At 40.6% G+C, this 27,915-nt stretch overlaps 1 protein-coding gene across 1 annotated transcript in view; it reads left to right on the forward strand.

Moving 5' to 3' along the window:
* Positions 1 to 27,915, forward strand: part of PKD1L1 (polycystin 1 like 1, transient receptor potential channel interacting) — a 1,345,235-nt gene that overhangs the window by 550,034 nt on the left and 767,286 nt on the right. The window contains exon 22 of the mRNA XM_044065604.1: positions 4,032 to 4,088. Coding sequence (XP_043921539.1) covers positions 4,032 to 4,088 — 57 coding nt within the window. The remainder of the gene's footprint in view (positions 1 to 4,031; positions 4,089 to 27,915) is intronic.

The following is a 27,915-nucleotide window of genomic DNA, read 5'->3' on the forward strand; positions in this document are numbered from 1 at the left end:
AATCAAAATCATCCTTGGTTTGTTCTGTTTGATTTTTAGTAGTACTTTGGAGAGCAGAGGCAGAGGGGGAGGAGGCATAGACTGATAAGTTTTTCCAGCTGAAGGGCAGAGGATCCACTTTCCAGGCTTGCTTGTGGGGAGTCCCTGTGCAAAATTTGTCCAATTGGCAGTTCTGGGGAGAGGCAAACAGGTCTATATCTGGGCTCCCCCATTTGCTTGTCAACATGTTGAAAATCCTTGATTCCAGTTTCCACTCGTGTGGGTCCATGAGGTTTCTGCTTAGTCCGTCTGCCAGTGTATTTAATTTTCCTGGTAGGAATTGAGCTTGTAGGTGCACTTGGTAGCTCAAGGCTGTGTTCCACAATGCCATGGCTAGTCTGCAGAGGGGTAAGAATGTGTACCCCCCTGCTTGTTTATGTACCACATAACAGTGATGTTGTCCATCTTTACCATAAGTTGTCCTGGAAGAAAGTGGTTCTTGCAGGCTGTCAGAGCATTCTGTACAGCTAACATTTATTTTTGATTGATATGCAGATGCATTTGACTTGGGTTCCATTTGCCCTGAATGCACTTCCCTGCCAGATGAGCCCCCCATGCATAGTCTGATGCATCTGTTGTTAGGGTTTGGGCAGCAGGGGGTGGTGTGAAAGGTAGTCCTTTGTTTTGGTAGCAGGCCTCTGCCCACCAAAGGAATTCTAGACATAGGCAAGGTATGATAGGTTGCTTCTAGATCCTGAGAACGTTGACACCATAGGCTTTTTAGATACCACTGTAGTTTCCTCATATGCAGTCTTGCATATGGAATTAGAAGAATGCAGGAGGCCATGAACCCCCAGGCATGCAGTATTTGTCTTGCAGATAGCAGGGGTTTTGTGGCCACTTGTTTGAAGTAGGTTGTCAAATGAATTTGTTTCTCTGGCATGAGATAAGCCATCTGGGAAGTTGTATTCAAGCTTGCTCCCAGGAATATAATTTGTTGACAGGGTACCAGGTGTGATTTCTTTTCATTTATGGTGTACCCCAGACAAGTTAGAACTCTTTGTACAACGACCAGATGATTCAAAAGTATGTCCTGGCTTTCTGCCTGAATTAGACAATCATCCAGGTATGGGTATATTTGAATATTTCTTTGCCTGCAAAATGCAATAACTGGAGCTAGGCACTTTGTGAATACCCTGGGCGCAGTAGATAAGCCAAAGGGCAGTGCAGAGAACTGATAGTTTAGCCTGCTTTGAAGCGTAGGTTTCTTCTGCAAGATTCCCTGATCGGGATGTGCAGGTATGCTTCTTTTAAATCTAGAGTTGCCAACCAGACATCTTTGCCTAACATAGGAAGCAACTGGTGAAGAGTAAGCATCTTGAATTTTGGAAGTGTTTACAGTAGACAGGTCCAGTATAGGACGCCATAAATTGTCTTTTCTGGGTGATAGGAAAGTCTCGAGTAGAAATCTTGTCCCTTTTCCTCTTCTGGTACCAGTTGAATAGCCCCCATACTTAAGAGTGAAAGTACTTGTTTTGGGGCCTCTGCCCACTGATTTGAGGGTAGGTCTGGCCAACCGCTTGGTGTTGGCAATGTGTGGAAGTGAAATCTGTATCCCCTGGGACACTATATTTAAAACCCATTTCTCCTTGGTAATGAGTTCCCAGTTCTTTGCATGAAGAGCTATCTTCCCCCCAAAGGGGCTGTCAGTTGATAAGTGCTTGGAAAATTTAAACAGAAGTCATTGAGACAGTTTACCAGAGGGGGGAGTCTTATTACTCCCAGATTTGGAAGTAGAGGGCCCCCACTGCTTAGTCCTGTGTGTCCCCTGGGACTGAAACCTGGGGCTTTTGCTGTGTCTGGGTTTGGCTTGAGAAGACCTGGAAGGGGCTGGAAAGGACCAGTTCTTAGAGGGCCAGTGCCTACTATATCTAGGAGGCTGAACGTGTAAGAAATCTTTAACAGTTTGTATAGATTTAGCTTTATCTTCCATCTTTTTAAGAACTTCCTCAGTTTTGTTGCCAAACAGTCGATCCTGATTTAAGGGAGCATACAACAATTTAGCTTTAACATGATAAGGCAAAGATTGCTCCTTTAGCCAAGCATGCCTTCTAAGCACAGACCCAGTAACAGCAGCCCTGCAAGAGGACTCTAATGAATCAAACCACATTGCAAAGTATGTTTTCCAACTTGTTCAGGAGAATGCATAAAATACTGTAATTCTTTATTTTCCACACAGTCGGGAATCAACATCACTTTCTGTTTAAGCAATCCAATAACATGTTGCTGATACTTTAACATATGAAACTGGAAGTTTAAAGCCCTAATGGCTAAGGTTGCAGAAGTGTAAACCTTCTTACCCCATCTGTCCAGCACCCTGGAGTCTCTATCAGAAGGGGTAGGATTTTTAGCAGTAGACACCTTAATGCCCTTGGGCCCCTGTGAACTAGTCTCTGGATCCGCAATAGGATTATTAAAAAGGAACTTGTGTGACTCAGGGACCCTGTAGTATCTGTCAGGTTTTTTGAGAGCAGGAGGCAAGAAATCAGGGGCCAAACTAGATTCTGAAAAGGCATCATCAACAGTGTCTAGTACAGGAGGAATAGATAAAGGCCTATGCTGAGGTAGGAGTAAGAAATCCCTAAGCCTCTTTTTTGAATCAGAAAAATCCTGGCTTTCCCAGTGGAAGTGCTCCTTTAAAGTATGTAAGGTTTCCCCAAAATAAAAATCCTCTGGAGGGAAAGCAGAGGAAATGGAGTCCTCTGCATTAGAATCCTCATAAGTAGATAAGGGCAAATCCAGATCATCAGAAGAATCAGAAAAAACAGAATCCTGGTCAGAAGATTCATAAACAACTTCAGTCTTAGGCCTCTTAGAAAGGGGGGGGGGGTTGGCTACTCCTGATTAGAGTTATTAAATCTTCAGCCAATCTTATAATTTGTTTTTTAGGGCATAAAGGCCTGAGCATGTGGTCTGGGTGTCATTTTTTTAGGCATGGTTCGAGATTTAGGCCTAAGTGAGGAAGGAGGGGTCAATTTAATATGCAAGTCCATAGGCCTGAATACACACTCAGAAGTCAGTGCCTGCACAGCGGCTCCGGACCCATCCAAGGTAGAGACATCCACTGGTTCCATACTTGAATCATCTCCGAATAGGTCTCAGTAAAGGCCTGCGAATCAGAAGTAGCGGGTATCAGGGGCTGCAAAATCACCTCACTGAGTACTGGCGAACTGGTGAGTAGCTTAGGAGAAGTGTCGTTGGCAGCTTTGGACCTCGGTGGCCTGTCTCTGTCTTTATCTTTGCATTATTTCAGAATCCCGGTAGACGGATGGCTAACCAATGACATTTCTGGATAATTAAACCGAGAACCGAAATATTTAGAGGCAAAAATATACCAACGACAGATAGTACGCTGATTAAATTAACCACAAAACTGACAGCAAGGTATGTTGTGGTCAGGGCCTAGGCAAGGAATACAGTACGAATGAAAATCCTTATGAGGAATTTGCTTTCCACAAGTAATGCAATTATTAAGTTTTACTGACATTGGTAAGGAGCAAGAAAAGGTTTCCCCAACGGGGTACTTAGCTTTAGTTGAAGACTTTGGTTCTGAAACTCGAAAATGAAAATTTCAGGAGTCGGCCAACCGGCACTTGCGAACTGCTTCTGCTTCGGGCACCGCACGGCAAGAAAGACTGATGTAATGGCATCGGCTGCTTGTTTTTTACCCTGACGACCTGATGTCATGGAAGAAGGGACAGCAACCGATGCAGGACCCAAGACTTTTTTAATCAGGCCGACTGAGGGCTACCTGCATTTCATAATTTATTTTGTCAGCATGTTCTTGCAGTTTTTTCTAAGGCTGGTGACTTCCCCAGAAAAAAAATACTATTATCAGCAAGTGGGATGGTGACTGTAGATCACACAGAAAGAATTTGTCCCTTAGTGCCCATTTAGTCTGATGTTTAAAGTTATATCTAGTAGTTGTAAGTGATTTTATATTATTTGCACTGGTAATATCAACACTTCACATTTCATTCTCTTGATTTCAGGATGAACTAACTGATGTTCTAGCAACTCTCCATGAACTTATGAGCATTCCAAGGCAGGTATGTGAATTAAAAGTATCACTTTCAGTGCATCATATTTCTTTCATGTTATTTATTTATTTGTTGCATTTGTTCAATGGGTAGGTGGACTTGTCACAATGCTATTTTCAGCCAGGCAAAAGTTGGCAGTGAAAGGAGTACAGTATTGAGAAATGAATAACTTAGAATACAAGTTCATGGGACAGTATAGAAATAACAAAGTGCTAACAGTTGTCACATAAGCAAACAGCATATTTAAGCTTAGTCAGATAGGAAGTTTAAAGTTATTACAACTTTTACAATACATGCATAGGTTCATAGGTTCATAAGAGGTTAATAGGCTGTTGGCCATAAGGCCTGTATAAGCCTAGGCATGTTGTACCCTTGTTCCCTTATTGACCAAGTTGTATGGTCTATATTTGCAGCGCAAGTCTATGATTAGCACAGACTGCCCTTATCCAAGAGTGACATAGGTGACACCCCTGAGGTAAATTTATGGTATCCCACCCAGTTATCTAAGTTACACTTAAATAGGTCATGTTTTTCTTGAATTGGGAGTTTGTTCTAGAGGAGTAGCAATCTCTGGGGGACATATCTGTCTCTCCAGCATGTCCTGTTAATGTTGCAGATTAGGTTAAGATCCCTGGAGTGAGTGAATCTTGTCCCATTTGACTTGCGGATGTGCAGCATTTCAATTAGGGCAGGGTCCAAGACTGCTCTGTAGGCCAGGCACAAGTCGTCTCTCAGCAGCCTATAAGATACATAGTACAGTGATGGGGCCTTCAGTCTGTCCATGATGTAGGTCATGCGATGAAGGTCCTGGATATTCTTGGTGAGAAGCCTCTGAGGTCTCTCCAGCTGCTGCAGGTATCTGGTGAGGTACATACAGAAAGGAGAGTTGTACTCTATCAGTGGTCTAATGAGGGATGAGTACAGGGGAGTTATAACATACTTAGCTCTGGATGCGATGCCCTTACTTATGAGATGTGACACGTAGAAAGCCATCCTTACCACTGTAGACACATGGTGATCAAAGTTAAGGTTGCTATCAGCTTGTGTTCCCAAATCTCTCACAACAGGGTTTAAGCAAAGGGGGGGGGAGTACTGTTAATATTGTAATTTGCAGGGACTTCCCCTTTCCCAAAAGGGCTGATAATGCATTTTTTTGCATTTAGTTTAAGTCCGTGGCTTTGGCACCAATAATTTTATCTGTGTAAACCCTTTTTTAGTATGTCAGCATCACTGAGGGATTCAATGATTGCACACAGCTTGCAGTCATCAGTGAACTTGGTAAGCCACAGGCCATCTATTTTTGCCTGGACTTCTGAGAAATTGATTTTAAACATTAGTGGTTCCAGCAAAGATCCTTGTGGTAACTGGTCTGCTGGTAGAGGTGGAATCCCCAACTTCAACTGTATGCGATCTGTCAGAGAGCCAGTTGGCTGTGGGTTAATTCCCAAGTGGGTGAGGAGTATCTCAATGATGCCTGAGTGGGGGATTGCGATAAAAGCCTTGGCTAAGTCATGATAGGCTATATATGCTGTTTTGCCTTCATCCAGGGCTTCGGTGACATTCTTAAAGACGTCCACCAGGTTTATAAGCATATCTACCCTTAATGAAGCCAAATCAAGTCAGTTCAAGAGTTTGGAGATCACCTATATCTTTGTTGATAAGGTCCATAATGATTCTCTCCATGACCTTGCAGATAAGCTGGTTTGGCTTATAGTTTCATAGGTAGTTACTAGGCTATCTGCCCGAGGGCATTTATAAGCCTAGCCAGAGTGTGTTGGCTTTCGCTGGCCCATTGATTAATTAACTGATCCTCTGTCAAGCAGAGCCAATGAAGTGATCCCAGGGATGTATTTTCTGTTACCCATCCACTCGTCAAGGTTTCTACTGAAGAGTGCTAGTGAGGGGCTCTGCCTGATGTAATTTGGAATTTTGTTCCAAACCATGGGGAGTCTCTGTGACAGGAATCTATGCCTCCAGCATGTTCTATTTATTGTTGTGGTGAGGTTTAGCTCACTAGAGCGCGTGGCTCACAGTGACCTGGATTTCTTTAGGTGGAGCATGTCCATCAATTCTGAGTTGGACATGGCTTTGTAAGTCAGGGAGAGATCACTTCTGAGTAAGCGATATGCCACGGAGTACAGCTGGAGTTTTTTCAGTCAGGCTGCATAGGACATATGTTTGAGGCCAGTAATCCTCTTGGTAAGGTACTTTTGTGGTCTTTCCAGCTGTTGGAAGCATCTTGTGAGGTACATCCCAAATGGGGCATTGTACTCTATGATGGGTCTAATGAGTGATGAGTAGAGGGGCACTATAACCTCTTTATTTGTAGATGCGAACCCTTTAGTAATTAGATGGGCCACATAGAAGGATTTCCTAACTACGTTGGCAATATGATTGTCAAAGGAGAGATTACTATCTACCTGGGTCCCCAGATCTCTTATTACCTCTTCTGTATTAAGGGGGCTGCCACCTATGTAGTAATTTGTGAGTGTTTTGTTTTTCCCAAATAGGATGACTATGCATTTTTTGGCATTTAGCTTGAGGCCATGACTTTGACAGCAGGTGTCTGTCTCAGTAAGGCCCTTTTGGAGGATGTCCATGTCAGCCGGAGAGTCAGTTATGGCTCCCAGTTTGCAGTCATCGGTGAACTTGGTTAGCCATAGTCCTCCTGTGTTTGTCTGTACTTCTGAGAAGTATATGCCGAACAGTAGGGGTCCCAGGACCAAGCCTTGTGGGACACCACTTGTGACTGGTTTAGAGTTGGACCTGGAGCCCGCTATTCTTACCGTGTGAGTTCTGTCTGTAAGCCAGTTGGCAACCCATCTCATGATGTAGGGGTTTATGTTCAGGCTGGTGAGTTTTTCTGTAATACCCGAGTGGGGAATGGTGTTGAAAGCCTTGGCAAGGTCAATGTAGGCTGTGTGAACCACCTTTCCCTCGTCTATGGCTTTGGTGACTGTCTCAAAGAAGTCAACCAGGTTTAGTAGGCATGATCTGCCCTTAACCTTAGGGGTTGGGAGGGTGGCTTAATGGCTAAGGTGTTTGCCTTACAAGCACAAGGTGCAGGGTTTGAGTCTCATAAGTGATAATTGGCTAGGCTTAAAATGGCTCACAAGGGCAGTTAGCTTAGTACTAAACTATGAACTATTAACAAAGCCAAACTGGGTTGGGTCAAGTGTTTGGAAGTTCCCAATGTCTTTGTTAATGAGTTCCATGATGATGCGCTCCATAGCCTTGCAGACCAGGCTAGTCAGGCTTATGGGGCGATAGTTACCAGGGTCAGTTGTGGCCCTTCCTTTATGGAGAGGAATAACAGTTGCTGTGTGCCATTCTATGGGCACGTAGCCTGTGGAGAGGCTGAGGTTGAACAGTGTGTTTAGGTGGGGGGTTAGTTCATTCTGTAGTTCGTGCAAGACACAGCCTGGGACACCATCTGGTCCCATTGACACTGTGTTTTTGGCTTTTGAAAAGGCTATTTTCACCTGTGCATCTGTGATTTTTGGGACACTACACTTTTCCGCTATTGTTGTGGGCCCTTTTGGAGGTGAGGGGGGGTGAAGTTTGCACTGAATCTATCTGCCAGGATGTTGGCAATATCAGTAGGTTCAGTATATTTTGTGCTATTTTGCACTAGTTCAGTGCATATCTGCAAGTTGCCACTTAGATTCTTAACATAGCTAAAGAAGGCTTTGTGGTTATCTTTTGAATCCTTGGCTAGTTTTCTTTCAAAGTTAGCCTTGGATGATTTCATGAGGGACCTTATTTTCTTACTGATACTAATCAGGGATGTCTTTTCTTCTTGGGATTTGCTTTTTTTCTGAACTAGTTTCCTCCTTCTATTGTATAGCCTGTTTATTGCAGAGGTCCACCAAACTGGTTTCCTTCTCTTAGAGGAGTGAGTCTTGGTTTTGCTAGGGATGGCACGATCCATGCATCCTTGTAGGTGCTCATAGAGTGCATTTGTAAAGGTTTCTGCATCTTGGGCAGCGTTATCCTTTAGCATGGGGGCTGTGAAACTTACCACCTCTGTCTTAAGTAAGGTGAAGTTTGCTTTAGAAAAGTTTTTTACTGTGGTTTCCTTAGTTGGGGGTGGTGGTGGGGTGTGGCCATCCAGATTGATTAGTTTATGGACTGATCTAACCAGTGATGGGTTGACCTCCGGTGTGGAACACCTGTCGCCCGTGCTGGTGATGACCAGGTCCAATATGTTTTCACCTCTGGTAGGGGAGTTTACCAGCTGATCCAGGGCATTTGAGTTGATGAATTCCAGGAAGCGCTGGGCCTGGGAATTTGTACTCGAGTAGTTTTTCCAGTGAATGGTAGGGTAGTTGAAATCGCCCAATATCAGGGTGTTCAGTAGGATCTTCATGTTTTCCAGTGTCTCCAGAAAGGTGAAGTGGTGGTCCTGGGTCATGGAGGGTGATCTGTAGGAGGCCACAATTTGCATTGCAGATTTGCCCGATGTTAGTTGCACATTGATGATCTCAGAGGTGTCATGATACGCCACTAACCTGGAGGTGTAGGTATCCTTGATGAATATGGATACACCCCCTCCTTTTGTGTTTCGGTCTGTGTTCTGTGGCCGAAACGTGTAGTATGAGTTGTAGCCCGGTAGTGCTGGGGTGCTCTCTGGAGCCTTGAACTAGGTTTCAGTTACTGCACAGATGTCGACGTTCTCCATACTGAGGAGTGCTTCGTGCGTGTGCATTCTGAGATTTAAACTCCTGGCATTGAGTAGCATAACCCTCAGTTTTTTGCTAATTGTGCTGTTTACGGAGGTGGGTTTGACTTTTGAGCCTTGCCTAAAAAAGGCACTATGGGGGCAGCAAGAGCCTTGGCCAGTATTTGAAAGCAATGCAGCTTGTCGAGCATGTCATACCAGGCTGACAGACACTGGATCCCCTTTGAATAACACCAGAAGCTTAGCCAATGGTTGAAATTGATCATTTTTTCTTTATACTGAGGTATCATTCTTGGTGAGGCAGGATGCTACTCAGGGTCACGGTCATACCAGCCTGGGCTGCATGATCAGAGAGCTCTTCCATGTCTCTTTTTAAGTAGCCCAGGGAAGTACATCTCAGGTCATTCACACCAACATGAACAATAACAGAGTCATATTTGTACATGTTCTGGAGTGACCTGAGTGCTTGTTTTATGTGGCGGATTCTGGATCCTGACAGGCAGCTAACAGTAACTTTCTGCTTGTCCAGCCTAGTGAGTGGGACGTCAGTGTGCCTGACTATACAGTCACCTATTACTAGTGTGTTAGGTATGTTATTTTGCCTTAAGGGCTGTGATTGTGCAGCACACTGATTTTGTGTTTTATGTGTTGTCTGGTTTGTGACAGGAAGTGCAAGTTGTTTGGGTGTCTGCTTTGGTGGTCTCTGATGCTTTTGCAGGTTTTATTTAGAGCATTCAAGTATGATTTTTGTGTATTTATGTATATTTTTTGCCAGTGCTGCTTTAGTAGGTCTGTGTGTGGCTGGAGGTGTGGTGCAAGTGTTAACCTTCTCCTCTTGACTGTCTCTTCCAGTCTTGGGTGTAGACAGCTTAGCTTCTAGTTTGGCTGTATAATTGCATCTCTCTCATGTGTTAGTGTTTTGTGGTTAGAGGAGAGGGTTGTCTGTGTACATGAGGCAGTTGTAACATTGCCTCAGGATACCCAGGTTCACCAGCTGGACTGGAGAGTGCACCTGAAGTTGCCCTTTGGTCATGCCTGAATAGTAGGGTGAGCTGCTTAGTTGCTTGGTTGGTGAGGGGTGAATTATGAGCCTTGCCCTGCTGGACAATCAAGTGTCAGGGTATATTAGTGCTTTCTATTAGGTCTGAGCAAGTGCTGGGCTGTAAGATGCTTTTTGAGTGCTTAGACTGAGAGTTAGACTAGTTTCAATGGAAAAACTGAAGAGGAGACTTAGTGGAGCCGGGAATAATTTAACCATAGCTAACCAGCACTGCCCAGTGCGCAAAACCGTGCAAACACAGTTTTTATAGTAGGGAAATGAAAGAGAAATTAGCCCAAAATGGCTAATAAACTACTAACTTCTGGGGTGGAACAACTCCTCCAGGGACAGGTAGGTTGCTCAAGGCTCCCCTCTCAGGTGAACAGAGAAACTTCCTTCTATCCAAGTAAGGTATGGGCAACTCAGAAACTAGTATCACAGCCCTGAATTCAACACTAGCCTGAAAACTGGACTATACTAACTTAGAAAGGTGGGAAACAAGGAAATTTTTTTGTTTTGTTTTTTTGAAAAGATAAGGCAAAAACAGTAAAAAAAGTACACTTAAAACCACTTTAAATGACTACAAACGATCAGAAAAGGCTATTGCACTTTAGTGTGTAGCCTACAACAGTTAAACAAATTATTTAAACAAAAAACAACTTTTTAAAAGTGCAGGCAGTCAAATAAGTACAATATGCGAAAAAAACAAGCTTTTAAATTGCAATAAACACTGGAAAATCTGCATTTAGGTGGAAAACAGTTAAGCACAGCAAGAAAGTACAGAAACCAGACACTTAATCACTCCAAAGTCTCTTTTAGATCTATATATCCTCGGGTCAATTGATGGACCCTCCTTTAAGGAATTACTGTTGCTGTTTCCACTCTGGGACAAAGCCAGTACTTAGACTGTAGTTAAAGAGAGTGCCAAGTGGTTCTGCTAGGTCCTGTTTTAAACCATTTAGTAGGCAACATGGGCATACCTCTCAACCATACTGAATTCCTCTGTATTTACCAGTTTTCAGAGCTAAATAATGGGGTGCCAAGAATTCATGAGTGGCCCCTTTAATTCCTGATTTTTCTTTATAAGGTTTATAAGTTTTTTTTGTTTTGTTTTTTGTACAAGTAGTTGTGGCTGGGTTTACTATCAAATTACTGAGTGACTTATGCCTGTAATTAAATATCGCGACTACTAGAATGTCTACATACACCTTTTGGAATGCTGAGAATACTGCTGATAAAAATATCGAACCAACACTGAATTTCAACCTTATAAATGCTGAAATACCACCTGCAATATATTTAAACATGATTACATGCAATCTCGATGTACAAAGAAGTTTTCTACTAGGCATACGCACCAAGAAAACGTGCCATTGTCTGTATTGCTATCTGCATCAATCGATCCGCCATTAATAAAAGGGATTCAGCTAAATCAGAGCACGAGGTGCATAAAGATTATAATAGTAACCCTTGTGGCTGCTGATGCCATCATGCATTAGCTTCCTGAGTGCCAGCCAGTCGGAGACACTAGGACTTCATTCACAATGCATCAGCACACTGCTGCACTAATGTTTGAATCTGCCGGTCTGGTAATTTGGAAATTCTTCAGAATGTAGCAGTATGCACAGCACAGCAGGTCAAGCAGCAGCGAGCAAGCAGGCAGGTGCAGACTTAGTGTTACAGTTTAAGTTTAACTTCTCAATTCTGCCAAGCGACCAGGGCAAACCCAAGTTGCCCAACTTACTTGCAGTACAGAATCAGGTCCACACTCCCAGGATGGTGGCTTGAGTTCAATCTCTCTGGTTTCAGGTAAGTAAAAAAAAAAAAAAAAACGCTATGCCTTAAACTGTTAATGCATAATGGAAAGTCTGTGTGTGAAGAAAACAATGACAGCCGTTTATATATCTATATTCCATAAAGTGGCTGGCCAGACTGCTGCTTATCGCAACGGAATAATTGGGTAGTGTTTAACATTGTTGCCCTTGCCATTAACACACTGTTAAGTAACAAATTAATACAACAGTGGATTTCTTAGCTGTACAAATCCATTTCCCCATTACTGCTGTAATTTACATCTATTCTAGCCACGTCCTAATTAATAGATAAAATGGATTTCTTGAAACACTTCCACCGATAACTGCAAAGCACACACTGTAAACTTACTTCAGAGTAAAGAAAATCTACTACACATCCCTGACTTCAGTTTCAAGCCTTCCATAATCATTGGGAAACCTTAAGTGTGCTGTTACATTTTCTGGAAAGGAGTTGTTAAATAAGTGTGCGCTTTAAGCTGGAACTGTGTGTATACATTTAAGCTAAAACTGTGCTGGAAACAGGCTGTTCAGTGCTTTTTACATGGGGCCGAGTAACTTCAGCTGTTCTTCTGTAAAAACAAATGTTTTTCTTCCGGTCCGTGGTATGCACCGAATTCAAGTAAGTGTGCTGAGCATGTTACATTTTAAGCTGAAAGGGGCCATTAACCTGAAACTGCTGTCCTGGGAAGGGGCCATTAAGCTGAAAGTGCTGTTTGATTGTGCTGTTACATTTCAGCTTAAAGGGGCCGTTAAGCTGAAACTACTATGCTGGGAAAGGTGGGCTGTTAAGCTGAAACTGGTGTGTTTGTGTGGGAAAGGGTCTGTTTAGCTGAAACTGGGATGTGTGTGTGTGTGTGTGACATAGGCAATGCAATTTATTCCTAAAGGGCAACAGGCACTTTATTTGTAGATTAAACAATGAAATATAAAATTGTTCGCTAGCAGTAACTTCTTTATTAATTACACATCTATTTAATGTTGAATTATTTAGATGACTTTCACTTCTGCAGAGATTGTGCATATTTACTGATACTGATGGATTGTAGAAGTTTGAGTAGACTTTTGTGATGGAAATGTTCTGAATTGGGCAGTTTTGTCATTACTGGTTCATGCATTTTGTTTTATTGCTTAATGGAAAAAAAATGCTCAAAACAATAAATTTAAAATGCTCTAACAAGCATGCTGTATTATACAAGGAATATAATCTAATACAGTCAGGAAGGTATATCAAAGAACACCTGTGTCTTTCATATGCAAGGGGCCTATGATTTGAAAAAAGGCCAAAGGTAATCTTTACCTGCGACTGGCCAGATTCATTTTCTTTGCATGTGGGTTTCAATGAATGTGAGTTTTAAGGGCAGAGAAGTTTTAATGCTAAGTCTATTTTCATTGTGACACTGTACTACTTTGTTTAGCAGATGTCTATTAGAGTTTGTTTTATAAAATGTAAAATTAAATCCAAATAATCATTGTACAACTAAAGCAGTATGCACATTTCAGTGTTTATGGTAAACGGGGTGAAATAGCAAAGTAATGGGACATTGGAATGGCTGCAGGCTGGGGATTCTGGGGCCATAATTTGGTTGTCTGTTCTTCAGTTTGTGTTTGAAAGTTGGTATCCCACAATTCCATTGTAGTGGGCGGGGTTGCATAATTATATATGCAAAGGTTATGTTAATCAGCGTACAGATTTGTACTTATTTTTCATCAGGCTTTGTCTAGATTTCTGATACTTCCAGGTTGAGAGGTATGAACCTGGAATGTTATCCAGTCCCATAGAAGCTATGTTTTTAGCCCTGGAGAGTGTTTGTTAAAACCTGTTCTTTGGAGATAGTAGGTAGAGGACTGATGACAGGTGCACTTTGGGGTATATCTGGTGGGACAGGGGAGTGAAGTTTGTGGCAAATATGTCTGCTAGTGGATTGGCAATCTCCTCAGGGTCAGTATAATTGGTACTCTCCACTACTAGTTCGGCGCAAAGCTGATCCTTCCCTTTTAGATTTCTGACATAGCTAAAGAATGCCTTTTGATTATCCTTAGGTAGTGATGCTAGTTTAGCTTCATAATTGGCTTTAGAGGACTTTACAAGACATCTATTTTGCTTGCTCAAGCTGTGGAGGGTGTCCTTCTTCTGCTGAGTCAGTTCCCTCTTGTTTTTAGGCATTAGTTTCTTCCTCTTGTTGTATAACCTGTTAATGTTTGATGTCTACCAGGGTGGCTTGTTTTTTTGTGAGGACCTTGTTTTGATCTGATCAGGTACAGCTGAGTCTATACATTAGTATAGGTGTTTATACAGGGCATTTGTGTATACATCTGCATAAGAGTCATTGCTGACAGTGGTAGCAGGGGGTTTGAAACCATTTTTGCCATCACTTAGAAGGCTATAATTTGCTTTGTAGAAAATTTTCATCCTTTTTGCTTGGGGGCGGGGGGGAGTCAGGTATGATTGTTACTTGGAATGAGACTGATTTATGATCAGACCTTCCTAGAGAGGGCAACACACAGGGAGGTAGTGCAGAAATCCCCTAAGTTGGTGAGTACTAAGTGTAGGAAATTTGAGCCCCTTGTGGGGGTGCAGACTATCTGTTCCAGATTATTTGTATTTACAAAGTCCAGGAACCTTACTGCAAGTGTGTTTGTGCTCATATATGACTCCCAGTCGATGGAAGGATAGTTGAAATCACCCATAACCAAGCTGCTTGGCTGTATAGTGAGTGACTCAAGTAGGTCCTGGTAGACAGAGTGGTTCTTGTGGTTCATGGTGGAGGACCTATAACTAACAGTGATATGGAAGGGTGCTTTACCTACAGTTGGTTGAACTTGGAGTAGCTCTAGGGAGTCGTACTGTTTGATCAGTCTTGAGGTGTATTTGTCTTTAATGAAGATGGATACATTCTGCCTTTGGTTTTTTCATGCTCATTTAGAGGTCTGAATGTGTGGAAGGCATTGCAGCTTTGCTTGGCCGGGGTGACATCCAAGGTAAGGAGTGCTTCCAGCGAGTGCAGTTTCCAATTTAGACTCCTAGCATTAAGCAGCATAACCATAAGTTTGTCTGTAGTGGATTTTTTTTACATCGCGAATTTTGTTATTATGACATTTCCTAAAAAAGGCACAATGGGTGAGGCAAGAACAGTTTGCAGTAACCCAAAGCCAAGAGGTGGTATGTGAAGACCATCTCTGGCAAAGCAGTATGGTCTGTCAACCATATCCTCCCAGACTGACAGATACTGGATTCCCCCAAATGTTGAAGTCAATCATTTTTTGTTTTTATTGAGGCTATGGACATACCTGCCTGGGACACACAAGCTGAGGGCTCAGTCATGTCTCTCTTTATACAGTCAAGTGAGATACATCTGAAGTCATTCACTCCAACATGGACTATGACAGAGTCATAACGGTACTTGTTTTTGAGAGACTTGAGTGTGTGCGTGATCTGATGGATCCTGGCACACAGCAGGCAGCTGACTGTGGCCCTTTTCCTTGTCCAACCAGGTGAGGGGGACATCTGTGTGTCTCACTGTGGAGTCGCCCATGACCAAGACATTTGGTTTTCAGGTGCTTTGCTTAGGGGCTTATTGGCTGAGACACTGTTGTGTGTAATATTATGTGTAGTGAATTCTGTTGAGTCTGCAGTGTGTGCATAGGATCATAGGAAGTTACTAAGCTAATGGCCCTAGGGCCCTTACTAGCCTAGCCAAGTTCTGTCCTTGTTTCCACAATCAGCACATATTGCCCCTGTCCGAGAGAGACACAGGTGGAACCCCCCTGGGGTGAATTTATGGTTACCCATCCAATCGTCCAGATTGTGTTTGAAGAAAGCCAAAGAGGTACTCTGCTTGACATGAATTAGGAGTCTGTTCCACAGATGCTGTAAACTCTGGGAGACAAACCTGTCCCTCCAGCAGGTTCTATTAATGTCACATACCAGGTTAAGGTCTTTAGAGCAAGTAACCTGTGAGCCATTGGACTTTTGGATATGCAGCATTTCCAATAAAGCAGAGTCAGAGATTGCCTTATACACAATGCAGAGATTGCCTCTAAGTAGTCTGTATGAAACAGAGTAAAGTGGCAATGATTTCAGCTGATCCACATAAGACAGATGCTGAGTACCTTTAATTCTCCTTGGGAAGAACATTTGTGGTCTTTCCAGTTGCTGCGAGTGCCTGGAAAGGTACATACCAACGGGGGGTTTGTACTGAATTATTGGCCTGGTGAGGGAAGAGTACAGGGGGGGGGGGTATAACTTCTTTTTTCTGGAAGCAATGCCTTTAGTTATGAGATGAGCAATATAGAATGCCCTTCTTACCACTGTGGAGACATGGTGATCAAAGTTAAGGTTGCTGTCGACCTGTCTGCCAAGTCTCTCACCACTGAATGTGTGCTTAGGATGTTTCCATTAATGTGGTATTTAGCAGGAACATTGTTCTTACCGAAAGGGATGTGATAATAATTTTTTTGCATTGAGTGCCATGACTTTGGCATTTATCATTTGTTTGCATAAGACCGTCTTGTAGGATGTTAACATCATTTGGGAATTCTATGACTGCTCCCAGTGTGCAGTCATCAGCAAACTTTGTCAGCCACAGACCTTTAGTTTTTCTTGTATTTCTGAAAAATATCTTATGATCCTATTATTATGTGTAGTGGATTCTGTTGGGTCTGCAGTGCATGCAGTAGATTTGCACTTGAGAGGTCTCTGATCTTTAGGTAGACTTCTAGCGAGTACCTCCCCATATGTGGGTTTATATGCTCTGAGCTTGTTGTGTGCAATAGGTGAACTAACTGTGCTGACAGCCTGTTTGATATCTGGTTTGTTGTTATGTGAGAGAATTGATTCCAAATTCATAGTATAGATACATCTCTCACATGTTGTATTTGTTGTTTTTAGGAGTAACTAGTTGTCAGTATACATGAGGCAAAAGTTACATTGCCTCAGGATGCCCAAGTCAACCAGGCTGGCTGGAGAAATGGTACACTGTCCATCTATTATGGTAAGTATATACTGTAGTAACTAGTGGGGAGTGGGCTAGATAAACCAGGTTTTGCTGTAAGACTCCCAAACAGTGTCTCTTCTGTGGAGAGCTAGGGGTAGAAAAGTGTATCAGTGCTTTACAATGCACGACTGAGTTGCTCATAGGGCAGCAGTGCAATGTCTGAGCAGCTCCAGTAAACTGAGTGCAAACCCACATGAACACTATACTTAAATACAAGTCAAGCTAAATGATTTTAAACTAAGTAACCAAAAGGGAAGGGCCAAGACTGAGCCTTATTCCAGCAATCCCAACTCAGATGGGTCCTTGGATGCACACATCTGCCACAAGAAAGATAAAGGAGTGGGCAAAATATATCACTGGGATTAATTCTAGGACATATGAGGCTTCTGTAATTCAGAGTATACTGAATTAATGTCAAATCATGCCATTTTTTAAAATCTTTAAAATGCAACTTAAAATCACTTTTCTCTCCTTAGGCCACTTTAGGTATAATTACTTTGAAATCCCCTTTATTGTCAGAATGAAATAATTTGTCTAAATGAACATAAAAATAAATGAAAAACCTCAGTCAGAAATGAGACGTCATGATGTTCATTAACATAATTTTGCACTGCTTCCATATCTGTTGTCAGCCAGTCCATATCCTCTTAGTTTGTGAGGTTCTGGACTTTAAATCAGTTGTTCAAAACAGCTGATTCTTTTAGTTTTCAACTATAGTTTTCTGTCACATATACATTTAGAATAATGAAAACCAGAAGTGTATCAAATCATATCTGTGCCAGATATAACAGCATGCAGTGTCAGCAGCAGCAATTCAGTTTTGATTGTTTTGTGAATTACATTGCTTGGAGTTAGTGGCTGTATGACCACAATGAACTGGAATACATTATTGTGCCTAGTATTCATTTCTTAATGTTCACTCATGCATCTGAAGGACAAGCAGTGAAAACAGCATAAGTGTTAGGGTGTAAGGTAGAGAAAGAGAATGTGTGAAAGCAAATAGACATTGCTTGATCTCTGCTAGTTACTCATATGGTTTGAACTTGGGATGTGTGTGTGTGTGTGTGTGTGTGTGTGTGTGTGTGTGTGTGTGTGTGTGTGTGTGTGTGTGTGTGTGTGTGCAGCAAGCTGAACTACATTACTGTGGTAATTTATTTCAGTATGTATCACAGCCAGGCATCAGTTTGTTGAACAGAAGGCAGAAAGAGAAGGTGGGGAGATAGACTGCTTGAAGGAAAGGTCCATTACGCAATCAGATAGACATATTTTGCTGTGATTTGTAGGGAGGGAACAGTTTGTGTATGGGAGCAGCAAGATGGCATGCTTTACTGTTGCCATTGTTTCTTTCACTTTCATATTAATTCATCACCATTGAAAATCCATGGGACAAAAACGGGAAGGAGATTGTTTTCCCAAATGTATGTCCTGAAAACTTTATGAAACTGTCTCAAGCATTGTAAAGATACAGACATTAATTTTCAAGGAGCAAAAATAACATTACATACCTATCAACTTATTAATCCAATATTTCTGGACAAATATTCAAAAACAGGCACAGGTTTTACATATTGCTCCTATGAACTTAGAAATGTGTGATTTTTCTGCATGCATTGCAAACATGTATCTTTGCACAAATTATTCTACATGAGTCAAAAGATGAATATATTATACATTTTTTCATTTTTCTTTGTTTTTTTTTTTATTTTATAATTCTGAGATGTGTTTCGGTGTCCACCACAACACTGTTAAAAATCAGTTTTGGTGCAAACTGTATAATATCCAAAAGCATTTTTGTTCATTGATGGACATTTGCAATTTTGCTTTTGCTTTATTCCTTTTCATTTTATATTTGATATATCTTTCTGACTGAAATTAACTCAAGAATGGTATTAAAGACAGATTTTGTTACCTCTTTGATGCTCATAACAAAGTGTTTTCTTAGTATTCTGTTAGAGCGTCAGGGCTTTTTATTTTTTATCTTTTTTAAACCTACTACATTCTGTATAACAAACCATCATTGAAAGGTATGGTATTAAATTCTTTCTCCTTGTTTTACAAGAGTATATTTCTCTGCCAGAAGTTGGGCATTACCAGATTTCCATATTTTAAAAACAGAAAAAAAAAAAAAGATTGCTTGTTTAATTATTTGAGATCAGAATTTTTTATAATGTTTTCTTTTTACTAGATCTGTTGTTTCATCAGTGTACTGCAAACTTTATATTTAGGACTTTGCTGAAACATCTTATCATTTATTGTCTCCAAGAGGACCACAACTTCACTAACAGGGACACTAGAACCCTACATATTTGTTTTCCCTAAATAAAGCCCTTTCATCCTTCCCAATAAATTATGATTGTTTGCTTCAGTGCAGATTGAGACGAGAGGAATGATATCCCAAAGTGTACACCTTCCTTTATTCACATAGCCATTCTGTTTAAACCAATATCCTCTCATATTCGTAAAGTCATTTCTCGTGTTGCCTCACTTATATACAGGAAAAACTGCCAGCATAGAATAAACAACCTTTGTTTTTTCAGTTATATTATTATTAAACAAATTCTGTGACACAGTATTAAACACTTCTTAACACCTTCAGTTGCAAAATCATATGCAACGATTTTCTACAAGTTCCCACCTCATGTCCCATGTTAGCCTTCCTCAATTCTGTCAAAAATGCTGCTGCACAATAAGTTTGTAAATTATATTTACTTATATTTCAGAGCAGAATGGTGCAATGACTATTGAATACTTTATGAAGTATGGACAATATCATGGTATACTGAAAATTTGGTGAAAAAAAAGAAATATTGACATTGACATTGTCTAACATATTAAAGTTTAATATAACTTGTAACTTTATTTCATAACATTTTTTGCACCAGGTGTTCATCATGCCATCTGTCTCACCTCATTATCTCGACTGTTGACACTTCATAATTATGGAGTTTGCATGTAATATCTTAACAAAAATGAAAGTGCATCTAAAATCACTAGCTGTAAAACATTTGTCATTAAAATAATCTGCTTGCAGCATGCTCAGTTTATTACAGCCTGCTTCAGTCTGATGATAATGTTGCTGTGCTGGGTAATTCATTATTACTATTTTAGTAGTAATGAGATATGCAGGCAATAGGAAATTGCTGACAACATTTCCCTAAATACTTTTAGTAATGTATGACACTGATGACTACACAATTGCATTAACAACTTTACTGTGTGAAATTTTATTCAGTGGCACTTTGTTCTGCCTTATAGGCAGAAGCTTTTAAACTTACAAATCCATGCATGAAATTGAGTACTACTAAAGTTATAGACTTTTAAATAATGTAGATAATATTCCTTGCTTGTATTTTATTTTAGTGCTTATATGATCTGAAGTTTTACTATGTGTAACAGTAGAAATGTATTTATCAGGTTAGAATTTTAATTTTCTTTGTATCTTACAAGTGCAACTGCTGTAGTGGCAATTTACCAACAATATAATTTAGTGTGTGTTATATATACATGCACACACACTCTGTCTTTCTCTCTCTCTCTCTCTCTCTCTCTCTCACACACACACACACACACACACACACACACACACACACACACACACACACACACACATGTATCCCAGTCAGAAGCTTGAGTTTTAGAAGCTCTAAATGTATGTGCGCAAGACCATATGAACGATTTTCTGAAAACCTGAAGCTTCAGAAAACAACAAAAATCAACCATTTTTCTATTCTTTTATTTTACATATACCAGCTCCGAGATTGCACAACAGTGGGGAAAAGGTAAATTCCCCAATCCTCACTGTACTGTGATCTCCATTCAGAAGCTTAGAGTTTTCGGAAAATCATCTATATGGTCTCAAGCATATGAATTTCGAGTTTCTGAAAACTCATGCTTCTGATGGGGATCCATATCTATATATCTATACACACACACACACACACACACATACACACACACACACACACACACACACACAAATAATAAGCGAGTGACAACCATTGTCCTCTGTATAATACCAATGGAGCATAATATCAAGTTTAATAAGTTAGTATGATTGGTCACTACAGCGTTAAAAGCAAGTTGGCTTGACTTTTCAAGCACAATGTCATACGTAGTCTCTAAACTTGAGCTGTTTTTTACTTAAAAAAATGAACAGACAAAATGTAAAATAAAAGTATATGTAGATGCACAACTATTCTTATTATAAACTTTAATACACAATGGGCCATTCATTCCTCATGTTATCAGGACTATATTCTTTCAGAAGCCCTATATCTAAAACAAATCATCTATAATGATATGAATTCGTAATTTACACATAGTTAAAATATACATTTAGGCAAATGAATGAAAGAGTAAACCAAGCAGCAGTTAATACAAAAATTATTGTTGTATTCTTTTTATACCTGTATGTGTTAGTAAAATGATTTAGTTAGTTTTGATTATAGCTTTACTTTCACTGCTTTAGAATTTGAGATATAGGTTAGTGAAAAGGTTATAAGTGATTGCATTCCATTTATCACTTCCATTTCTCATGTGCCTTTTTCTTTAATTCATGTGAACTGTTTGCCTTATATGTCATGGGCTCTTATTCCATAGGGTTTTGAAGAATGCGTGCTGTGAACCCACCCTTTTTAATGTAGTTAATGTCTAAAGATAGGAAAGATTGCCAATAATATTCTTTACTTATTAATGCACAGGCCTTAACATTAACACTAAGCAATAACTGTGGTCACATTCCCCATACCTTAGATCTAAACTGTGGTTTTGGCCGTTATTGAAAATAATACTATTTACCTCATAATAAGTGACACAGGTGAATACCCTAACCAAACCTGTTTATCTATTTTAGTCATGTACTGTCAACTCATACTTTCACTAATTCATGTACACCTTATATTTCTTATCAAGTGGCTGGACCTAAGTTAACTAATTACTTTCTTCTTTCAATGTTTATTGTCATGAAACAAATGTACAATTATGAAATATAATCAGACTGAAGTGTATAAAATGGTGGTCAGCCTGATCATAGTTTCAGACATCATGGCCCATAATGGAAAAATGTACTCCAATTGCTCCCGGTCAAATATGCAATTAATAATTCCTGGAAATATTGCTCCCGGTCAAATATGCAATTAATAATTCCTGGAAATATGACTCATGCAGTTGCCAGCTAAAATGTAATCTCTGTCACCAGGTAAAAATAAATTACAGTTTGCTTTAATTCCAAAGCAGTAAACTATCTCCCGAATCTACCAGACCAGCAGATCATTTACGAAAACTATCAAAATCAAATTAAAAACTTGCAAAGGCCACAGACAAAATCATAACATCCTTGTATTGAAAACAAACTTAAATGTAACTGTAAAAATGAAATTTGTCTCAGTATCGTATGAAAAGGAACATTACTATATTTTGTAAAAGTTGTTATATAATTTCTGTAGAAGACTCACTTAAAGTGCAAGCAGAAAAGATCAGCAAACCTGAAGTAATTTCCCCTGCACCACCTACCATGAACTAACCTACCTCTAAAACTATAAATTAAAATATCTAGGAAAATGAGGTTGAGATTTAGAAATTGCTCTTCACACCAGAGATGGAATTATGTAGAGTACATGTGGTACTGAGTATGTATAAAGTCTGACTAACAAGTGGAAGTGCATTGTTTTCTGTAGAGGACAGTTTACCTTTTGGTAACAGTACAGAGTATGGCTGCCACAGTAGTGCTGCTAAGTGTCAGACCCAGTTATTGCCAGTTGTCCAGCTGTAGTAGATGTGAAATCTATCTTTAATGCTTGTCTTAGTTAATAACAGTCATGTCCCCTATGTCTGTCACATTGCTACCTGTGGCCTAACTATACACACAACATGTAAATTGCAGTACATCAAATCACATGTTCCATGGAGTTTGTTTTATGGCATTGTAGTGTAGCATTACGTCACTGGCTAGCTCAGGAATCTGAGCAGGTCTTAATTGTGTGTGCATGTATGTGTCTGTGTGTGTTGGGGGTGAGGGACATTTGCAACACAAAGTACACTCTCTCTCCATCATAAGACTTATTTTAATGTGTCTAATAGGGTTTCATGTCTTGGCCTTGTACTTTTTTGTTTCCAAGCTTCATTTATGTGTTATCTTGTTATAGGGAGCAAATACAAACACTATGTGGTATAAATCCAATCTTCTAGCACAGTGTAACAGCAACAAATGAAGCTGGCAATGGGGCATTGGCAGTTAATGAGATACAGGACTATTTCAGCCAAAGAGTCTTGTTTGATTACCTTATTCATTATTACAGTGATCTTCCTAATTAGGATTTTGCTAATACTTTTAGAAAATGGACTTGGAAAACAACAAATCCACATTAAATGAGTGTGGTATTCAACAATCTAGAGAGCAGCATTTTACATAAATGTGCAGTTCTTTATCGAAATGAGTCACTGGTTTCTAAAAATAAAACAGCAGCATCCCTTCAATTAAGTGTTCCATATTAATATTTTATAATAATTTAATTAGGGTCTTAAGTGTATATTTAAATAGCCAGAGTAAAATCGAGCAATGTCTTTAATTAGTTTATACTTTAAAGACCAGTTTACTTGAATTCCCTGAAACTTTTAACTAGGATTAACACTTCAGGATACGCTGACATGAACTACCATTTCATTTACCAGATTTCATAAACCTAAGGACTATATAAAATGTTAAATATAGTTGATGACAGTTGTTTAAGAATTAAAAAAAATATAATTAATGTCTATAACATTTAAAGGATATGACTAAAAGAAATTTAGAATACAAAGCACTGGTTAAAGCGTTGTGGGACTGCAGTGAATCAACAAGAACAACATAAGTATCACTTGGCTCTTGAAAGATCTCGACCAGTCTATTGAGCAAATCAGTGCAGTACTTAACTGAAATTTCTCAGTCAATGATGTACTCAACACTAATGCATTTTATAATAAACACTGTGGTACATAAAAATATAATTTGAACCTATTTCTACTTTGTTGTTCCCCATAAACACAATTACTACTACTAGTGCCGTGGAATGCAAAATAAACAGTGGCGCCCCCCCCAAAAAAATGTAAGACTAATCTGCTGAATAAAGGAGCCATTGCAGAAATTTGGAGCCACAATCTTCCTGACTGATGGTGTCTTCTCATCAGACTGAACCACCACAAAAAGCAACTCAAAACCCAAGCACTGAAATAGGCATACTCCATCTAAGCTAGTCTATTCCAGCAATCACAGTCTGCTCCTTCTTAAGTCAACCTAACATATCTAAGCCCTCCAATGCAAACTACAGACACAATAAAAAAAAATAAATAAAGTAAAACTAATACAGGATTACATAAATACATCACCAGAAAAATATAGCACAACAAAGGAAACTAAATATTAGTATCATAACAGCTAAAAAAATAAAGTAAACAGACAAAACCACTCTCCTTTATATTGTTAAGCTTGCTTAGTATTGTATTCTTTTTTTGGGCGGCTGCGGTGGTGCAGCAGTTATCGTTGCTGCCTCACAGCAAGAGGTTCTCCGGTTCGATCCTCTGCTGGGGTGCCTTCTGTGTGGAGTCTGCATGTCCTCCCTGTGGTCGCGTGGGTTTCCTCTGGGTGCTCCAGTTTCCTCCCACATCCCAAAGACATGCTGTAGGTGGATTGGACACTCTAAATTGCCCCTAGGTGTGAGTGTGTGTGTCTTCTGTGGAAGGTTAGGTGCCGGGCTGGCAACTCGACACTGTAAAACTCCACTGCCAATCATGAGCGGACAGGTGATCTGCTGTGGTGACCCCTAACTAGGAAAAGCTGAAAGAAGAAGTATTGTATTCTTTTTTTCTACTTATGTTTGATTATTGTCTTGTATATTTCTCTAACAAGGTCATAAATGAAGAAGGGCACAAGTGCTCAAGTTCTCTTACACATAAATAAATAAATAAATATACTTAGTGGGATTCATAGGTTCATAGGTTCATAGGTTCATACTAGGCTATCTGCCCTAGGGCATTTATAAGCCTAGCCAGAGTGTGTTTGGCTTTCGCCACCCATTTTAAATTAATTTTGCTATGCCTTTTTTTGAGGTTAGTATACTGTGCCTCTGTCTAACAGTGACACAGAAGTGATAGCCGGGGTAAACCTACGATCTCCCATCCACTCATCAAGATTCCTCTTGAAGAAAGTCAATGTGGGACTCTGCCTAACCTGGACTGGGAATTTATTCCAGAGTGAAGGGAGCCTCTGGGTTATGAATCTGTCCCTCCAGCATGTCCTATTTATTTCAGTGCTGAGGTTCAAGTCTCTCGAGTGCGTAGCTCGATGGGATTTGGATTTTCTGAGGTGCAGCATGTCCATTAATTCCGGGTTGGACATGGCTTTATACGTCAGGCACAGATTGCCTCTGAGCAGGCGGTATGCCACTGAGTAGAGCTGGAGTTTCTTTAACCGGGCAGCATATGGCATCTGTTTGAGCCCTTTGATCCTCTTGGTGAGGTACTTTTGGGGTCTTTCCAGTTGCTGCAGGTGTCTGGTAAGGTACATCCCAAAAGGGCATTGTACTCAATTATGGGCCTGATGAGGGATGAGTAAAGAGGCACGATGACCTCCCTGACCTAGATGTGAATCCCTTCATGATTAGGTGGGCTATATAAAATGTTTTCTAACCACTTTGGCCACGTGGTTGTCAAATGAGAGATTGCTATCAACTTGGGTCCCCAGGTCCCTAATGACTTCTTCTGTACTTAATGGATTACCACCTATGTGGTAATTTGTGGGCACTTTGTTTTTGCCAAAGGGGATGACTATACACTTTTTGGCGTTTAGCTTGAGGCCATGGCTCTGGCACCAGTTGTCTGTTTCTATGAGGCCCTTTTGGAGGATGCTTGTGTCGGCTGGAGAGTTGATTATGGCGCCCAGTTTGCAGTCATCTGCGAACTTGGTCAGCAACAGTCCTTCCCTGTTGGCCTGTACCGCCGAGAAATATATACCGAACAAGAGAGGTCCCAGGACTGAGCCTTGTGGGATGCCACTTGTAACTGGTTTGGAGTCTGACATGGCTCCAGCAATTCTAACCATGTGGGTTCTGTCCTTGAGCCAGTTTGCAACCCATCTAGTGACATAGGGGTTTATATTTAAGCTGGTGAGCTTATCTATAATGCCCGAGTGGGGTATTGTATCAAAGGCTTTTGCGAGGTCCAGGTAGGCTGTGTGGACCACCTTCCCCTCATCAATGGCCTTGGTGACTGTTTCAAAGAAATCGACCAGGTTTAAGAGGCGGGATCTGCCCTTAACAAAGCCAAACTAGGTAGGATCCAGTGTCTGTAGGTCCCCAATATCTTTATTTATGAGGTCCATGATGATCCTTTCCATAGCTTTGCAGACCAAGCTAGTCAGGCTTATGGGGCGATAGTTTCCAGGATCTGTTGAGGCACCACCTTTGTGGAGAGGGACCACTGTTGCTGTACGCCACTCTTTGGGTACATATCCTGTAGTAAGGCTAAGATTGAACAGTAGTTTTATGTTTGGGTTTAGCTCTTCTTGGTGTTCATGTAGACCGGGACACCATCTGGTCCCATTGATGCTGTGTTTTTTGCTTTGGAGAGGGCGGCTCTTACCTGAGCATCTGAGATGTCAGGAGGGCAGCACTCTGTTGGGATAGATATTTGCCCTTTTGGTGGGGGGGGTTTGCACTGAACCTGTCAGCTAGGATGTTGGCAATGTCTGTGGGCTCAGTGTATTTCTTGTCATTTTGGACTAATTCTGAGCATATCTGGGAATTTCCACCCAGGTTCCTAACATAACTAAAGAAAGCCTTGTGATTATCCTTAGTGTCCTGTGCAATTTTTCTCTCAAAGCTGGCCTTAGACGATTTTATGAGTGCCCGTAGTTTTTTGCTAATACTGATCAGAGATGCCTTCCTTTTGGGATTTTGCTCTATCATGTAGTAGCTTCCTCCTTCTATTGTATAGTTTGTTTATGGCTGGGGTCCACCAGACAGGACGTCTGCCTTTGGAGGATTGGGTCTTGGTTTTATTTGGGATTGCATGATCCATGCATTCCTGAAGGTGTTCATAGAATGCGTTTATAAAGGATTCTGTGGTCTGGGCGGTATTTTCCACAGGCGGGGCTTTGAAGGATTTCGCCTCGGTTTTGAGGCATGTGAAATTTGCTTTAGAGAAGTTTTTCACTGTGGTTTTCTGGGCAGGGGGTGGGGTCGGGATGTGAATATCCAGTGAGATTAGTTTATGGTCTGATCTTACCAGTGAGGGATACACTTCTGGTCTGGAGCATAGTGTCCCCATGTTGGTGATGATCAGGTCCAGTATGTTTTCCCCTCTTGTGGGAGTGGTAACAAGTTGTTCCATAGCATTTGAGTTTATAAATTCTAGGAATCTTTGGGCTAGGGTGTTGGAGCTAGAGTAATGCTCCCAGTCTATGTTTGGGTAGTTGAAGTCACCCAATATAATGGTGTTTGGAGAGACCTTCATATTTTCCAGTATTCTCAGGAATTCTCAGTTATCTTTATTTACTACATTTTGAATTTCTACACTTTCATAGGAAGAATTCTTGTTTTTCCCCCATTTGATGCGTTCCTTTGTGTGGAAAACTAAATCACGACACACAAAGCAGTGAGGACAGTTGGGGTATAGGTTGCATAGTATTTATGAACAAGTGGTGAATTTGGGCCATAAGAGTGATTACCTTCTCCATCCTGTACTGAAAATGCCTTTTTTGATATGGTAAAGTCTGATTTAAATGGAGATTACTTGTGCAGTTTTCTTCCGTAGGCATATGCTTTGCATACAAAGACTTTACAGCATTTTATCACTCCCCCTTTCCATGATAGGCTGACAGCCTTCAGTGAGAACTAAGAAGAGGCCACAATTACATTCTCATTAGTGTCATATTTGTTTGCAAAACTGAGAAAGTATCAGGCTTGAAGCAATCGGCTAGCATTGCTTCATAACTGCCTTTGCCATTTTGAAGTTAAACTGCTTACTTCCAGCCTCAGTTTCTTGGAGGTATACAACTGAGCGCACTTTTGTTGTAAACATTCATAATCTGTGTATGTTGTAAAAGTTAATATCATTCAAGAAATCTGTTAAAATTGGGTACAGCAAAATTATGGTGAACTACAATAGTATTGCTGATTTATTTGCAGAAAGATTTATACTTTTGTATTAAAACTGTCAAAATGTATTGGTTTGGATTCTAAGTTTATCCACCTACTGGTTTATGCAGTCACATAATTTTCCTGAGGATGTTTCAAGCAACAGCTCATTTTCGGATGAGGGTAATGTAGGGTTTACC

The sequence above is a fragment of the Protopterus annectens genome, chromosome 3.part0, assembly GCF_019279795.1.
Source record: "Protopterus annectens isolate FY-2018-M chromosome 3.part0, PAN1.0, whole genome shotgun sequence".
NCBI classification, from domain to species: Eukaryota; Metazoa; Chordata; order Ceratodontiformes; family Protopteridae; genus Protopterus; species Protopterus annectens.